We start from the raw sequence: 19,165 nt of genomic DNA on the forward strand, positions 1-19,165 counted from the left end.
ATGAGGGAGGAAGGGGCAGGAGGAAGATGAAGTAGGTTATAAATAGATTTGTAAGGGGTAAGAAGATAACTAGATAACTATAAATAGAATGACAATTCATTGTAGAGTCTATTAATAAATGTTGTGAAGGAAGTAAAAAATAGATACTTGATAAAGCTGGCAAAAATAAGAAAATGAAAAAAGTTTTTAAAAAAGTAAAATAAATAGCAGACACCAATGAAAAGGATAAAAACAACATAGTAGTTACTCCCAATATATAAAAGAATTGAACTTCCCTATCAAAACAGATTTTTCATGTTGGATTTAAAAACTCAGCTAGGTGTTATTCTCCGGAAACATCAAAAACAAAGTAAACATAAATCAACAAAAGTAATCCTATTCACAATCTCCAAAAAAATCATAAAATATTTCTTAATATGCCTATAAGAAATGCGTATGATTTTATGATAAAAGTCACAAAATATTATTGAGAACATAAAAATACATAAGAAAACAGAGAAATGTTCCATTTTCTTGGATAGGAAGATGAACTGTTGGAAGGATGCCAATTCTCCCTAAAATGATGCTTAAATTCAGTGTAATTCAAATCAATACTCCAACAGAAGTTTTTGATGAAACCTGATTCTAAAGTACACTCAGTTCTATAAAACATAGATTAGCTAAGGGAAATCAGAACAAAAATCATCAAGAGGGCTTTATTCTACCCTATATCAAAATAACTGTTCCATGAGGAAAGGAGTTTAGTGGAAAGAATCTTTATTGCAGATTTGCACTACCAAAGCAACACTTTGTAAAACTGGAAACCTCCTAAATGTCCATCAAACTGGTTTAACACATCAAGATAAATCCAAAGAATAGAACACCATGCAGTAAAACTCATGAACATTCACTGGCACTGGAAAGCTATTTCTAATAGTTATAAAGTAAAAAACAAGATACATAAAAAATGGTAAATTTCCACCTAGAAAAAAATATCTAGAAGTATGTATTAACCAGGCTAGTATTGATGGGAGCTGGAATTGTGAGTGGACTGTATTTTCTCATTCTCAAATTTTTTATCAATAAAATATAACTAAAAAATAAGATGAAAAATCATACATAATATATTTTTTTAAAAACACTGAACAATTTTACATACCTTAAGTATAGCATTAAGGTCCAAATTGACGATAGGATGCTGAAGCCAGTATAGGTGGCCAGAGGTTGGAAAGAAGGCAAACAGAGTGAGGGAGGGCGTGGGAAGCTTTGCTTTGCTCACGGGGCCTTTCGAGAGGAAACGAGTGGGATGGTACATGGGGCAGCATTGAGAAAGCAGTTATTGACTAGGGAATCCTTAGAATGTTAGAAATGTACCCCCACGATCTTTATTTTAATGGTTCATTAATAAACCTAACATCTGTAAATTTACTGAAACTTCTAAATTATAATACCATGTGAACAAGTGCTATAATTTTAAAATGTAGGCAAAATTAGTCAGTCAAATTAATATCTTATGGATTTAAAACTTCTCTACAATGAAATAGAGTAGCATTTCCTTAGTCTAAAACTATCTACTTTAAGGCTTAATGGTTGCTGCCCCTTGGTGGTTGTATTCTAGAATTTAATTTAATTTAATTTAATTAATTTATTTTTTTTAAGACAGGGTCTCAATCTTTTGCCTGGGCTAGAATGCACTGGCATCATCATAGCTCACTGCAACCTGGGCTCACGCGATCCTCCTGCCTCAACCTCCTGAGTAGCTGGGACTACAGGCATGTGCCACCACACTCAGTTAATTTAAAAAAAAAATTTTTTTTTTGTAGAGACAGGGTCTTGCTAGGTAGCTCAGGCTGGTCTCAAACTCCTGGCCTCAAGTGATCCTCCCACTTCCGCCTCCCAAAGTGCTAGGATTATAGGTGTGAGCTACTGTGCCTGGTGTGTACTCTAGAATTCTAAAAACAATTCCACGTTCTCCTAAGTTGTAATTAAATATACATGTATATGTATATGTATATGTATATATATTTTATATCTGCATCTACTGTCATTGTAGGTCTTCATTGTAGAGCTGAGAAGGTCTATATTTCTAGATAGAAAAGTTTTCATTTCTGTTAGCCTGTATCCATATATGGATGTGATCCTTTGGTTGTTATAGTTTGCCTTCTTGAGACCACTTTGATCACATCTTTGCTATCAAATAACAACCAGGATGAGTTATTTAGGAAAAACCAACTCTTCTCTCCCTACCCTCTAATCTAGGAAAGAGAAGCTCAGCATTGTGTTTCTAAAGGCTGGGATGACTACACACACACACACACACACACACACACACACTCACACAAAGGAGAAAGTAAAGCATCTTTCTCTTGCAGGATCTTAAGGTAGATTACACTAGTGGATCCCTAAAAATTGGAGGGTAGGAGACGGAGATGAGTGCTTTAAGGGGAGAAGCACAACCAGAAGGGGAGATGGGGGAATACTGAATCTAATATTTAAGGCACAGGGTATAGGGGTTTGAGGGATTCCTGTGCATGGTAGAAAGCCAGCTTCCACTTGTCCAGGTGGGATCTTGCTGCAGAATGCCTGTGGAACATGCCTCTCAGCCAGGGTCTCAGTGGTTAGTTCAGTGCTATCCCATGAGAGGCATCCCAGAGTCCAAGCAAAGGAAAGCACCTAACCGATGTCAGAGGACCAGGCGGGGGCCCAACCACTGCAGAGCAGAAGAACTGCAGTAATAACCACAATCTTATGGACTTAGGCCTCACATTTCCTCAGTTTTCCGGCACTATAAATGCCTGGAATTTCTGTGTGATTTCAAAGGGAAGGGAGGAAGCTCTAAGGATGACTAAGACTGAGTTTATTATAGCAGGTGAAGAGATGCTCAGAGCAGACAGTTTGTGTACTTAAGAGAAATAAAGGAAAAGACATTCCTTGCACCTTAATGTTGTGAACTCTAACTCAAGTTGATGACACAGTATTCTGGATACAAACATACCACTGTTTTGCACAAGGGCAAAGTAATGTTTCCCACTTTGTTTCCAATACACTTATGATTGATATCCAGGATTTTTCTGGCAGCTTTTTCTTTAGAAATGCGTTGGACTACTATTCTGAATGGTCTACTGAGACTCTCACTACCATTTTCTTATTTGTAACCTAGACTTCAGACCACACCATTTTACAAGCATGCTTTCACATGAGTTTCTCCTAACACATCACTCTTACACGTGTCAAAAGTGAAGCTCATCTGTTACTTTTCTACCCATTCACACAGTTTCATGACAACACCTAGCAAATGGGCATTGCGTCTTCTAAATTTACTTGAGTTATCATCTAGAAAAAAGTTAGGGACACAAGGGCACTTGAGAAATAGTCCCATCATGATGCTTCCTCAGAGACAGGAATGATCCTGTGGACAGTGGGCAAGACAGGGCAAGTGGATGGGGGTAGACATCTGTGACAACATTTTTACTCCCTCCACTCTGGCACACATTTGGGGACAAAGAGTGAAGGAGGAGCAGGGAACAAGTGAGGTTGTACCCCCTCCAAGAAAGGTGGCGTTTAGAAAAACATCACTGTTGACTTGCAAAAACCTCAGATAATGACTAACTCCTTTTATAAAAGTGATCAGTTCGTTAATTTAAAGTTAATTAATGTAGAGCTTTGAAGGCAATTATCATGCTTTTTTTAATGACAATGAACATGACTCAAATGAATCCTACTTATAAATCCCTGGAAATAAAATGGTCATCTCTGTGTAATCCCCAACACCAAGGACGCTACACCTTAAACATACCTTTCAGATCTATTCCTTGATGGTAAAGAAGTCATAAACATTAAAAAATTACTGGGATTATTATTAATGGTTATGTGCTTACTATGTGCCTGACACACCTATAAATCCTCTACTCAGATTATCATTTATTCCTCACTATAATTTTATGTATGATAGATAATGTAATTTATCTTCATTGTATAGATGTGGAAACTGGAGTTCAAGGAGGTTAAGTAGCTTCCCCAGGTCACCCAGACTGTGTTATAAACCTTGGCACTCCAGATCCACGCTCTTAACTACCTCCTATAACATAGCCAATGCTGGAAGTTAACAGCTAGTACAAAAAACAAGTGTTAGAAGAGCCTCAGAGGTGCTTTCCCTGAGGAATGTGGCAGTCAAAGATGCCTTTGAACTCATAGGCTCTGAAAGAGGGAGAACATAGATCAAGCATCAGGTTACTCCTGGCCAGGGGAGATTTGTGAGCAAATGCACAGAAGGAGAATGTATTATTCATTCAGGGAATCCAAGATAGACTAAGATTTCTGAAGAAAAGAGAAAATTCCATGACTCTACTAGCCTCCCTCAACTTTCCTCTTGAGAACCTTTCTGATCTGTGGCCACATGCTCTGCAAAGACCTGACTTTTGTTTTCATTCATCTTCTTCCTAAAGTGGTATTAGGTGACTTAAGGCAACTACAACATGAGACCCTTGGTCCAAAATTAGCAGTGTTTGGGCAAAATAAGGTCAGAACAGGACTAGTACATTTCTTCTCCCTATCCCTCACTGGAGATATACTACTGACACATTTCTGCTCACTGGAATACAGTTTTCCTCTCTACAGAAGCATTTGGTAGGAGCAAGAGTACATGTGAGTACACACGGAGATAGGAGAACTGGCCCTCACAGGGACATTTGAGCATCATACCTAGTTTCTTTGTTTAGCAAGAAAAACTAACATTCTGATGTTAAGGATATGAGATAGCACACTGCACTATTAAGGGTGCATATTCATTAGGAGACCTTAAAAACATGCATTCCTTTCATCTAAAGGTATGGAGGAAAACCTGAGGAGCCCCACGTGGGAGGCAACATGACATAGGGGAAAGAAACCGTCCAGACTCCTCATTCCTCATAATTGCTCACCATACTCCGCCTATTTTATTTTACAATGCTTATCCTACTTCTTTTCCACTGCCTCTGCCACTCTTTGAGCAGGAGAATAGAAGACTATGGCAGGGAAGTTAGGTATGTGGATTTTAGCCCACTAATGCTTAATGAAGAGCTCTACTTAAGTGTGCTCAAAACATCAAAACATGAAGTCAAGACACTAATGGTATTTGAAATGTGCCTCCTTTTTCTTGACCACACCCTCTCCTGCCCGATCCCTAATAAACTGTGCAATCTTGTACAGCGCAGTTCACATCTTAAATTCCTGATCAGAGTGGAAGAAGTAATGAGCCCCAAGCTTCCTTCTAGTCCTAAAATTCTATGATCCATCCAAGGCTCATCCTAGCACTGTGAACCAGGTACCAAACAAGAACCAGAATATTCTGAGACTCTCTCACCCCTAGAAGCTTATAATCAAGTTGGGAAATAAAATAGATTCATTCTACAGGTATCGACTGAACAACTACCAGTGGTGTCAGGTCTTTGTGTGACACCGAGCTTGATGCTGGGTGGGGACAGAGTGGATACAGGACTCCTTTCCTTGTGGATTTTATCATTTAGTGGAGAAGACATTAAAAAATGAGGATCACAATAAAACTTACGAATGCTATGAAAGAGCAGAATATCTCAAACAGGCCTAATCGAGGGGGGAGAAATCCCATGGAGTGCTTGTTAAAGACACATATTCCTGGGCCCTAGCCAAACCTTGGGAATCAAAATTTTCACAAAAGTCCCCCTTAATTTTTTTTTTTAACCTAGTGATTTCCATTAGTCACCTTTGAAAAACATGGTGATCAAGAATGAGCAAGACACTATGGGAACTCATACCCAAATGAAACAATCAGTAATAGGATAGTCTAGGATTAAAGTACCTACAGGAGAGTCATATATAACAGTGGTTCAGAGTACAAGCTCTGGAGTCACACTGCTAAACTTCACATCTCAGCTTCACCACCAAGAATGGAGATGATAATAATGCTAGCATTGCTCTGAGGATTAAGTGAGTTAATCTTTGCAATGTGAGTATATAGACAGTAGCACAATGATAGAACCAGAAGGCAAGTCATAAGAGATTCATAATATGATACACGAGGCTTCCCTATTCTCCCATCTGGGATAATACGGTAAATGTAATAAATATAATAATTACCAAACGAAAAAAGTAGTTTTGTTTCTTCTATAAAAAGCAAAATAGAAAGTTGGAGAATGAAAAATCAGATCACGCTATAATCAAAAGGGAATTCTTTCCTATAAGAAATGGTATTTATGCTGATATTAAAGGCTGCATATGATTTAAAGAGAAGACGAGAATGAGAAGAAAAACAGAGAAAACTAAAGACATGATGCTGTTCACAGTCTATAAATGGGAGGCCTGTAGCTTATCCCTAGTTCTGTCACTAATTAACTATGCCCTTTTGATTAAGTTAGTTAATTCTCACAGGCCTAAATTTATTTTTCTGTGATATACGGTTTTGTGAATTATCTTATAGTTATAGGGTTATTCTGTGTTTTGATCATCTTGACAGTCCTTCCAGTTTAAAGATTCTAGAGGCACTGCTATACATATTTGACCCACTAGATGGCAATATATGGCTTTGTAACAGGATGTCTTTTTCACAGACTCTTAAAGATATCTAATAATCAAAGGAGCATATTTAAGGTTCTCCAGAAAACAGATGGGTAGACAGTAACTAATTCCTCATATTGAGGTCATTAATGAGATTTATAAAATAAAGAGAAAGCAGATGTTTTAATCCCTTTGATTTAGACCCACAGATGTAAAAGGATCTTTGGGAGGACATTCTAGTTTAACCCTTTACTGCCAGAGAGAGTTATTTCATGACAAAGAAGTAAACACAGAATGATGTGTATGGAGTCCAATTCTGAATCGAATAAATACATCTCAAAGACCTTCACCCTCAGTCAAATACACCAAGTAAGTTATTTTTAAACATTTTCATCATAAAGAGCCTATATATCCCACAATACTCCTCCACTAAATAAGAAAAGGAAAAAAGATCTATTTCCTTTTTAGCATGATACATTTTATAAAACAGTGTCAATTCATATTCCGGGGCATGATTTAAGACACCCTTCTTACCTGCTAAATGGGACCTCACACAGAGAAACATACTATTTGGAAATTAATAAACTGATAAAAAGTAAATGAATTAAAACCAACACACAGAATTAATGAAATGAGTGAAAGTTAAAGCAATATGTATAAACATAATTTTCAGATCTGGACTTAAGCATAAACGACCAGTATTTTACAAAAATAAGTAAGGCCCATTGTCAGGGTAAAGTTTCTCTTTCCTTCTTCATACAAATCTATATTTAAAGAACGTAGTATAAGAAATGAATAACAAAATAAGACTATTATGGAATTATATTAATGAGAACTTTACAGAGATTAGAAAAGCAATTTAGACCAGTGAAACTTAAGTAGCTCCTCAGGTCTTTTGGAAACACATTCATTCAATCAGCAAATCAGTCATTCACTCATTTTACAAATATTAAAGAATACTTATGCAGTAACCATTCATTGTTTTTGATTACTCAGCATGTAAATTTTCTTCCTGACAGTTCCTATATTTATTTTGGGGTGTTACTTTTTCCCTACTGATTACATGCAAGGCAATAGAATTATAATCAAGGACATTGCAATGCCCTGGCCACGGGGTGGGAATAAAACCCAGGCCAGGTCAATGGGACGGTTTTTTCCTGAAATTTAATTCTTGGGCAAAGATACGATGAGAGTAATGGGGTACATCATTTTCTAAGGGTAATGGTCTCACTGGATTATTGCTATCTAGGACTTTTTCTATAGTTTTGTTCTAGAGACATCAGGGAGGAAAAAAGGGGAATTTAGTTAGAGGGTATAAAGTTTCAGTTATGCAAGATAAACAAATCCTAGGGATCTACTGTATTGCATGGTGCCCATAGTTAACAATACTATATCGTATACTTAAAATTTTGCTAAGGGGGTAGATCTTGCATGCTATATTCTGATTATAAAAGAAAAATATAACAAAGAAGGGAGATGAAACATTTGGAAGTGATAAATATGTTTATGGCATAGATTGTGGTAATGGTTTCATGGTTTATCTCCAAATTCATCAAGTTGTATACATTATGTATAGCTTTTCATATAAAACAGCTTAATAAAGTGTTTACAAAAAAAAAAAAAAACTCATGCAAGGGCTAAAAAAGATAAAACCAAATGCTCTCTAAGACCCCCTCCAGTTCTGAGTTTTCTAGTATTAGAATGAACATTGTCAGCTAGAATTGCAGTATCAGTAAGGAAAACTGGCCTGATAACACAAAAGCTAAGTGAAATAGTGTACTTAGTTGTCGAAATGTATCCTCCCTGCCACACTACTTGTAAGGTACGGTTAAATACCTTTATTCCCTTTGTTTCTCATATCTGAGTCCTCTCTTAGAACTCAGTACAGGAATTTTCACTTTCTGACTCTCCAGACATGCCTTTTGCTGATACTACTGTCCTACTCATCTCTGGATCTCAGAGTTCACTTATAATACACCCAAAGTCTCCCATGTTCACATATATACTATACATTCTAATTTGGGCACTGACATGTCTTCTTCTCCTTCCTTCTATGCCCAGCATCACTGGCAGGAAAAGTACAAACTTTCCACCACCCTCATTTCACCTGAGCCACAGTGGCAGGAAAGAGATGTCTGTGGATGTATCAGAAATTTCTGGTGTCAGTGCACCAGGAACCCTTAGGAGTTGTGAAAATCTTAGGTATCCAACTTCTCACTCACCCCTGAATGAACAGCATTTGTCAACTAGGAAAGATATTTGCATGTAAATGACATTTCTAAATTGGCTATTTGTAGATTAGAGTATATTTCAGAGAAGGATAGGAAATCAGACCCTCCATACACACTCTCTTCACCACACATTTTATATTAAAAAGAAATTAAACAAAGGTTACTATCTAAAGGCTATGAAAGATAAAGTGAATAATGCTAAACCAAGTGTAGTATCTAAAGAATTAGAAAGAATTTAAAAATAATACCAATTAAAATGATAAAAACATCATAATATTAAAAGCTTGTCAATACCTTATGGAAAATTTTAAATAGCACTATAATTAGAAATAACAAATACAATTAGAAGTACATGTCAAAGTAGTCTTTATGACCCTAAAAAAACTTCAGATCTACATCACAAGTTATTGGCTTTCTTCACTATATTTTTCCAGCCTCTGTATCAATTTACTACCTCTATATAATATTTGGGCTGAATCACATGAAATTGCCAATATATGACCATTTTAAACCTACAAAACCACAATTTTATATAGATAAACCTAGTAATAGTCACGATTTAAATACTGTTTTCTATTACCTAGATGTTCATGAAATGAAACATTGTCAATAAAAATATCCTATTTTAAAATATTTCCAAAACATACAAACCATATATGCATATAAAACATATAAAGCATATAAACACACAGTGTGCAATTGGAGAGCAACTTTTAAAAATATCCTGCCTTAATTTGCAAATTCTAATCAGCATATTAAATGGACTTAATAATAATCCTCTCTACTCAATAACATTCCCTAGTTAGTAATCAGGAATAAACACCAATCAATGCCTATTGATGGCACTACAAAATTTGAGTATAAAATCAAATTTGACAGTAACTCATTAGCTATTATCACCATATGTAACAATTTCACCAGGTTCAAATGAACAGGTATCTAAAACTTAAAAGAGTTAATCCATTAAGTACAACCTTACTAAAAAGAATAGAACACTCATGTCAGGTTCTTTCTGTGTTGCAACTGAACTGTAGCTGATCTTTAGAGGAGATATATGGCAAAGTCAAACTTAGGTGATATAAAGTAACTATTTGGTGACAAGGTCATTCCATCCTAGATTCCTTATCCTCTCTTTTCTCATATTCTAGTTTTCTTTGTGAGCAACTGAGTCTTTGTGCAACCCCTTCCCATGCCCCAATCCAGTGAAATTTGAAACCTACAATCAATGACCCTTGGCATCCTAAGGACAAGATTAAACTACTCAGGGGAACTTGTTTCTTTGGAGATTTGCCACTTATCAATTCTCAGGTTAATAAAACAAAATTGGTTTCTAAGCTAGACAAATCAAAATTTCTCAGGTTGATGAGTTAAATATTTTTTCTTTCTTAAAAAAATTCTCTACAATGGTTTAAGTTTCTCTCCATATGAAAATTGATTCCATATCATAAAATAGTGACATCTAATTTGCTAAATATGTCATTCTACTTATCAATAGCCCATCACATTTCTCCTTAAAATATACCTGTGTTATCTTTAGCAAGAAAATACTCTTTTTTGTCTTTATTATTTCAGACAGAGGCATTTTCTTTGAATTTTAGTTACTTTATTATAATGTTGGCTCTTTTAGCATAATTTTAGCTCCTTCAGCATTATTCACGCACCCACCTCCCATCCATCCCTTCTCTTATGACTCTGCTTCACAAAATGGGTAGGTGATTGCCTCAGACAGAAGTAAATACCTAGAGGGCAACCAAGAGAGCAAAACCACAGGAAATGGGTCAACTCAAGCACGGGTGTGTAGAATAAAAACCTTCTTTTCTCCAAAATGGCCACAAAGAGACTGTACTTTTAGGCAAAACCACTGTATATCCATCAACATACTGACTTACTGAAGGCAAGGGCAGTAAGAAAAATGTTCTATTTTTAACCAGTTAAAAAAAAATTCTATGGGTTTTACTTTGATCTAAACTAAAATCATGAACTGGACCATAAGTATCAGCTTTTAAAATACACAAAGCAATAGAATTTATAATCTACCCTTTGCTAAGAGAGTTAAACCAAATTCACGCTCTGTCAAAGAAACCTCATTCCCTGAAGTAGGTAAAGAACAAAGGCAGACTCACAGTTGGTGATGTCACCATGAAGCTGCAGAATCTGAGGAACTGGCATCGTGAGGACAACAAGATCAAACTGCTCAGAGGAGCCCGTTTCTCTGGAGACTTCCCACTTGTCATTTCTCAGGTTGATCTGGGTCACACACTGTCTGAAGCAGACTTCCGCACCTGCTCCAAGAGTAAAATCATGTTCCCATTATCAGGATTTTCTATATGAATAAAAAGGATGTGAATCATCACAAACGGGGTCCAGTCAAGTGAACACAACGATCAAGTTTGTCTTTCTATGATGCCCAGGTTCTCTTTCTTTACTTACTTTCTAATTTGGTGGGAATTCATCCTCCTCTGGCCCTCCTGGACCTCCCTATCAAGGCCTGCTCTGGAGAAAAAAATACTACTACAATTACTACTAATAATAAAAACAATAACCATAGCTACCTTTCATTAAGCATCTACTGTAGGCTGACCACCTGATACACATTATATTAATATCAATTTATTTCACAGATAAGAAAACAGATTGAGCAATGTCATGCCATGATTTAACATTACATCCATCTGACTCTAAACCTCATCATCTTTGCAGGGAAAGTATACATGTCAGTAAAGGTGTTAGCAATTAATTCTTTCTAGTAATAGCGAGAAGAGCAATATTCCCTATTAAAGGATTTAATATCCTTTATTAAAGGACCTGAAAGAGGTCTCTGTAAGAGAAAGGCAAGTTCTCATCAATAGATCAGTTACCTTCATTGAGAAGAGTAAGAATTTAGAGAAACATAATCTAGACTACCTTCCCATCACATTTTCCTTCTTGGCACTTAACACAAAGGTATTTTAATAATTATTTGCCTAATTATTTGATTAATATTGTCTTTTCTTTTAATCTGTAAGCCCCATGAGCCACAAATCATGCCTGTTTTGTTTCTATGTGTAGCATATAGTATACATGGCATGGAACTTTGCACATACTAGGTATTTAATAAATATTTATTTAAAAGAATGAATTATGAACCATAAACTGAAAGATGAGAATGTACTATTGGTTCATTAGGTCTCCTTGATACACTGGTACTCACCTCACAGTCCAGCTTTTAGAAAATTTTTATTTAAAAACAAATCCAATTTTATTCACCCTCACGTAGTAAAGAGAAATGAAGATGGGATGAGGGAAAAAAAAAAATCACACTGAAAGATCCTGTTCATCATTACTAGCTCATGTTCCTAGTCACTAAAAATCCAGCAAAAGTCCAACCTCATCCACCAGGCTTCCTTTCTGTAGCCACTCCAGCTCAGTGTGATCCTTCCTGTCTGTAATGTCCTTCAGCCATCACTGCCTTTACCACTCATTCTGAGATTGATTCAAAATATCTACATGTTTAGTTATGTCTTTTCTATCCAATAATGTTCTAGGCTCCTCCACGACAGATCTTCACATCTCTTATACTTTTACCTCTTTCATTGTCCCTTGAATAATCCTACACCATAGAAACATTCAAATTTTTTAAATAAAATGCAAATGATAGAAGGAACATGATGCTAACTAGGCCAAGAGATCAATCTGTTTGACGCAGTGAGAGACTTTAATTCAAAGATTAAAGCAAGGGCTTGTAAACAGAGCTCCAATTTGCCTGCGGGCTTTTCTAAGGCCCCTGCTTGCGGAAGGTACAAAGATCTGCACCTTCAACACACAAATACCATCTCCTTTACTCCAACTAGAGCAGCTCTGCTTCACCCTGTTTTGTTTATTTAGAATGTCTCATCCCACTTGCCTCACTTGGTCTGTGGCCCTGTCCCAGACCTCAACTGAGTCAATCAATTCTATATGTTTTATTTGTTTGTTTTTATATATTATTCATTTGAAAAGAGCAATATGTTGTTATTGTAAGTGGTGTGTGAGTGTGTTTAAGGGGACTGAAGACCACTGGCCTAAAAAATTCTCCATGACCCAGATGCATATCTTGGAATTGTATCCTAATGGCCACAAGGTGTTCTGCAAGGTGTATGTCCGTGGTTCCCTAAGTGTGGATCCCAGACCACCAGCACCAGCAGCACCTAGGAACTAGAAAGGCTTTATAAAGACATACTTTTATAACCAATTATTTTGTTGGTTACAAAGTAAAGCTAATATGCTAGAAAGAATAAGCTAATATTTTTAAGAGATCTCTTAAGAGATTTCTCTGAAATTCAAAAATAGGAATGAAAATTCTTAGGCCCCAACCATACTGAATCATAAACTTTAGGAATTAGGCCCAGCTATCTGTGCTTAGCAAGCCCCCGTGCACACTCAAGTGTGAGAACCACTGGGGTAGATAGGCCCAAAATACATCACATATGGACTTATTATTGGTTTTACATATTATAATGACATTTTTGCTGCTATTTTTCTGTATTTTCCAAGTTTTCCTCAACGAGTATATAATTCTTTATTAAAAAGTTACTTTTTGAAATAAATAATAGTAATGTTTTATATAATGATAAGAAAATCTACAGAATTCATTATCTCAAGAGGCTTTACAAATTGAAAATATGAATAGGTTTTTACTAAGAATTGGTTGAATTAGCACTAATAGTGATCTAATATGTATAAATTATATATATAAACTATTTTTATATATTAGAAATTTATATCACTATACCTACTATGTAAAAGTACTATTAGGTTCTATGTGAGCTGCAAAGTATTAAAAATGATCTCTTTTCCCCAAAATTTCCAAAGCAAAACTGAAAGATAAAACATACATATTTCCCTAAACACATACAAAACATGGAGGTAGATGCGAAATATTCTGCCAGAACATCTGCTCCATGAGGGCAGGGACTTTGGTTCTTATATCATCAGTACCTAAAACAGGGTCTGGCATATAGCAGGCTCTCAATAAATGTTTACTGAATAAAAGGATATATGTATGTCTGTACGCATGTGTGGGGTGAAGGGAAAACTTCTCCTTTGCCCTTTAAAGGTTCACTAAAAATCAACTGACAAAAAAAAAGGTAGATTAAGGCATACAAATTTATTTGATCATAGTTTTATGTGACATGAGGAACTTCAAAATGAAGACCGAAAGATACAGGGGCAACTGTACCTATTTAAGCTTAGGTTCAACAAAGTATGGATAGCTATGTAGAAATATGATTGGACAAAAAGGGTATGATCTAATGTTACTCAGCTGATTAGGGAAACCCAGCAGGTAGGTCAGATAATTTCTTTACAACCGGTTTTCACAAGGAAAGGAGGTGGGGTGGCAGGAGGGATGGGGGAGTTAAAGTAATATTTTTCGGTTTTATGGCTGGCTTTGGGGAAAGGGGGCTCTGCTTTCTGTTATCTGCCTTGGGGAAAAGGGGTTCTAGAGTCTATGGCTAGCCTCTAGGGAGAATGAGAGGTTCGAGACAGGACAGGGGAAGGTCAGAGAGAGTTGCTTCTAGGGTCTTCATTTTGGAGTATCATTTTCTAAGCCCCTCTATATGCATGTATGGATATATAACACGGTAAGTACTTGAGTATTTAAAAAAACATACACATCTAACTTGGGTCAAGTGAAAATCATGATAGAAATGAGATTTTTAAAAGTGATATAGTAGCCCTATATGAAGCTAATGAGGCATGTAGCTCAATAGACAGATGCATAAACATTTTTCTGGAAGCATACACTGGAAACTTATCAGTGATTACTTTGGGGGAAGAAAGACTAGCTGCTGAGTGGCAAATAGAAGAACATCTACTTTTTATAACTTTCTGTATAGTGTTAATATTTAATTATGCATATAACTTTTATCTTAAAATGCTAATTTTAAAAGAGGGCATAGAAAAATCTTAGTCCTACCTGATTCTTTCAAGTAATGCTTAATAATTGAAGAAACTCCTCGAGGTGCCACAAAGTTACAGTCTCCTTCTTTCATCACCATTCCTTCAATAGGAGAGGTGAGAGGTTTCAAAATGCCGTGAGCAAACAATTCATCATAAAAGCTTAAATAAAATAAATCAATATATACACAATGTAAGTATATACCATGATTGGCTCTAAAATATTATATTCTCTTCCAAAAATTCTCAGAGATTATAATTCTAAATCATAACTAGAAATCTTCGTATGATCAACTCAATGTATATTTTGTGTTAAATAAAACTTCTAATTCAGGAGAAGAACAGAAACGTTTTGAGAATCCACAGATCTTTTGCTGACATTAGCCAAAGGCCTATTTCTCCATAAGTATATTTCAAAATTAAGAGTAAATGAAAACAAACAGAAATGTATTTAGCACATCAATTTTAAATTTGGTTAAGAAGACTGACTCCCATCGCAGCTATTCATTTGCCCTCTTCTTCACCACCAACATAGTAATTGACATATATTCAGTCTTTACTATGTTCCATGTATCATCTCATCTAATCTTCTCAACAACCCTATGAGGTAGGTGTCATAGTTTCCTACTTTACTCTGGTTAACGTTTTAATGCTAACATCAACAAGGATAGTATCATAGTAATTTCACTATGCTACAGGAGGCAAAGTTTAACCACGTTAAATATTCATGATTTGTATCTTTTTACATCATACAGCTAACTGAGATTGATTCTGTCCCTTGCAACTAACTCACCTTTGGTGTTTTTTGGCATACTGAGGAGTGCAGGTGATGTACTGAGCACCCAAGTCAGCCGTACACTGTGAATTGTGAGGACCGAGGGTCGTAGTCATTCTTCCCCCTTGAATCAATTAATCCCAGGGAAATATCTTAGTGCATTAGAATGAGCCTTTGCAATTCATGCAATTCACCCCAAGTTATCTCAAATGGATTACTTTTAAAATATACTAAGAAATATTATCTTTTAAGTCGAAGTTTTTGTCATTTAACATTGTCATAGGTAGTTAACAGGGAAAATTGGTCACTGATTGTGAGATATAAACAAAAAAAGTCATGAATAATGCAGCAGTGTCCAGTACCGTTACTAGTGCATATATTTAGTAAAAGAAATGATGAATGGATAAAATAACACAAAATGATGAATGAAATGTCAGAATGAATGAATCAACTAACGTTCTCTCATTCACGCAGTCAAGTTTCATCAGAACCATAGGATTCTGTAAACTAGATCTTCGGAAAGTCCTGGTCTACGAGCACTTTGGGATCCTCGTAATTTAGAGAAAGCCGCAAAGGCACACACAGACCACGACAGAAAAAATCCATTTATTAGGGACAGAGGTAGGCCTAAGGATTGCAAACTCTCGTCAGGCCCGCACCCACTCGGTTAGCTCCGGCCTTCCTCGGAAGAGTCCGCGGGGCCCCCGCCCCCAACACATCTGGGCCGCCGCCCCCACCCTTGACCTTCGCAGGCCTGTTCCCGGGCCGCGGAAGTCTCCGGTCACGTGACGAGGCGCGCCGTGCACTTGAGCTGCTCACGATCTGGACTTTGCTCCTCAGACTTACTCGCGTGAGGGCCCGCGTCACCTACCCAGCCGCGGCCGCTGTTGGGTAACCCACCTGCGTCCCCAGCCTTGTCCCACACCGTGAGGTACAATGCACCGGACGTCTCCCTCCTCAGCAGCGCGGCGCACAGGCTTCCTGTCAGGCCGGCGCCCACGATCAGCACCCGCGCCATGGCGGGCGGGAGCCACGATGAGCCCAGTGTCTCTGCGGCGAGGCCGGCCGGCCTGGGGCGTGCGGAACAGCGGCGGAACCCGCGCCGGGCTCCCGGGGTTCCGCGCTCCCGCCCGGTGCCCTGGGCGGTTCCACGGGCGGGCCTGCAGGGGGCGGAGAGGAGGCGACCTGAGCCTAGCGGCCCGTTGGCCCTAACGACGAGTACCTGTGGGCTGGGGAGAGCCTGGCTTTCCCTGCTTTGAGGGCAGGGACTTGGCTCCTCAGACTGGCTGGCGCTACCAAATAACACATGAGCTGCCATGTGAGTTGCACTTAACTCACGCTAGTTTTGAGACCGGGGCTTCATGAAGCATATGACATATATCTAATAAAAGAAAGAACTAGAAGAAAATATAGATGATCATATATAGCCTAAGAAGACATTTCTAAGCATAAAAATAAAAAATGTAATTGAACAGAAAAATATTGAATACATAATCATTTACAACTTGTATGTTACAAAATACACAAGACGAAATATGGTGAACAAGTTTTTGTAACATGTATGAAAGTTTATATTATACAAAGATTTAAAGACAAATGACAAAAGCCAAAAGGAAAATGTGTATAAATTGAATGCAAGTCTAGAATAAAAAGAAATACGTAAGTACAATAAGCATGTTTAACCTTTCTATATTTAAATACAAATTAAAATCAGGTACCATTTTTCATTTGTTAGGAATAACTTTTTAAAATGCGGAATGTCTGTGTTTGGAAGAATACAGTAAAATGCTCACTGATGTATTACTGAGGAGTGTAATGGACAAATTTTCTAGAGTATAAGTTGATTATCAAAAGCCTTAAAACTATGCCCTTTAAACCAGACATTTATCTTGGGAAAATGATGTACAGGTATACATTAAAGTTTATGTATAAATTCATCTAATTCAATGTTACTAGAAACATTGACATATATAATTATTAGAAGATTGATTAGGTTATAGTTATCCATACATCTCTATAAAGCTACTAAAGAATGGTTATATAAGGATGTATGAGAAATGACTTACTATATATATAATGCTGACAAATACAGGCTACAAAACATTATAATTCCAGACTTTCATAGATACACACACAAATGTATATGCAGTATTAAAGAAATATGAGAGGAAGCAGGTGTACTTATATTTTTTCTATTAATTTGAAATTTTTTATAAAGACCATATATTTATAACCACTTATTTTGTGAGCTACAAAGTAAAGCTAATATGCTAGAAAGAATAAACTAATATTCTTAAGAGATTTCTCTTAAGAGAAAGTGGTTTCTTTCTCTTAAAACGTATCTCTGAAATTAAATGCTTAACTAATGTGATTCACCATCATAGAATGCATCAAGATTGCAAAATTGTCTACCTGGAAAGGACATTTGAGATCATTTACTTCAACAGCACTCTGCCACCACCATTTTACATGTTAATATAGACACTAAGTTTAAGTGAGTTTGCCTAAGGTTACACAGAATCTTGAGTGAGGCCAGGGCAAGTATTCATTGGTCTTTGCGTCAGTTCTCTTTTCCATCATCTCCTGCTTCCTCATTTCTGTTACTAGTCTAATCCTCTCAGACAATGAGGCTTGAAACTTCATAATCATCTTCTATACCTTCTCTTTCCTTATCCTTGAAATCTATCAGTCTTTTGGTCTTTTTGACCAATTTCTCCATTGTCTCTTAAATCCAATCACATTAGATTGTATAACAGAAAAGATGTTCAATTTATACTTTCACCAGCAATGTACTAAAGTGCCTGGAAACTTTTTTTTCCCACTGTACCCTGCTAAATTTGAACATTTAATATTTTGAAAAATAATTGCCAACAAAGTAATAATTCATTACTTGAGTTCAAGCAATCATTAGTTCTTACCTGAATTATTACAGTAGCTTTCTAACCATTCTTCCTACTCCCCAGTCTCTGTTCTGCACCCAGCTTCTAGATCAGTCACTACCATCCTCAGAAACTTTCTGTAGCTCTCAGTTTCATACAGAATTAAGCTCCATTGCATTAACTTGACATAAAAGTATTCAGTGATATTTCCCCCAATTTGTGTTTATATCTTATGTTGCTATTGTCATATGTCCTGTATTGTAGCTAAACTGAATTACTTTCTGCTCCCTAAATACATCCTCAGATTTTCTTCTTACCTGTGGCAGAAGAAAACCTTTGCTTACTCTGTTCTCTGGGTAAAGACCATACTTTTTTGACTTGTGTTTCCTGTACTAGTATATTTGCATTAATCCTCCACTCTTTTTTCTTTTTTTCTTATGATCAATAATATGCTATTTCAAATTAGTTTTCCAGAATTTGGAATTATTGTGGCCATCTAATAGAGGTAGACATGGCGGCTTGTGATTTCTCATTACCCTCCTCTCCCTCCTCCGACCCCAGCCTCCAGCATTGGTTCCATCTTATTTCAGTTACAACTACAGGATAGTGGGTCCAGGATTGGCCACTGGCACTAATGCATGTTTCTGGAGAGGTAGGAATGACTAGATGACCTAGAGAAAACGAAGATCGTGAAATAGCTGGGACAACTTTCTGTTCTTTATTATTACTATTATTTCAAAATATTAAGGGGGTACAAATGTTTTTGATACATGGCTTAAGTCAGGGCTGTAAATGTGGCCATCACCTGAATAGTGTTTATTGTACCTGTTAGGTGTTTTCTTGACCCTCCCTTCATCCCCCCTCCCCCTGCTTGC

At 36.8% G+C, this 19,165-nt stretch overlaps 1 protein-coding gene across 2 annotated transcripts in view; it reads right to left on the reverse strand.

The window, feature by feature from the left end:
• RNLS (renalase, FAD dependent amine oxidase) overlaps window positions 1-16,761 on the reverse strand; it is a 246,461-nt gene extending 229,700 nt beyond the window's left edge. The window contains exons 1-4 of one of the 2 annotated variants that reach the window (XM_069460511.1): window positions 16,312-16,761; window positions 15,430-15,535; window positions 14,656-14,798; window positions 10,844-11,002 (exon numbers count right to left, since the gene is read on the reverse strand). In XM_069460511.1, the coding sequence (XP_069316612.1) occupies window positions 10,844-11,002; window positions 14,656-14,798; window positions 15,430-15,535; window positions 16,312-16,729 (826 nt within the window). In that variant the 5' untranslated portion in view covers window positions 16,730-16,761. The remainder of the gene's footprint in view (window positions 1-10,843; window positions 11,003-14,655; window positions 14,799-15,429; window positions 15,536-16,311) is intronic. The other variant, XM_069460512.1, reaches the window with a different exon arrangement.
• Window positions 16,762-19,165: the final 2,404 nt, after the last annotated feature.

This window comes from Eulemur rufifrons, chromosome 28 (assembly GCF_041146395.1).
Source record: "Eulemur rufifrons isolate Redbay chromosome 28, OSU_ERuf_1, whole genome shotgun sequence".
NCBI classification, from domain to species: domain Eukaryota; kingdom Metazoa; phylum Chordata; class Mammalia; order Primates; family Lemuridae; genus Eulemur; species Eulemur rufifrons.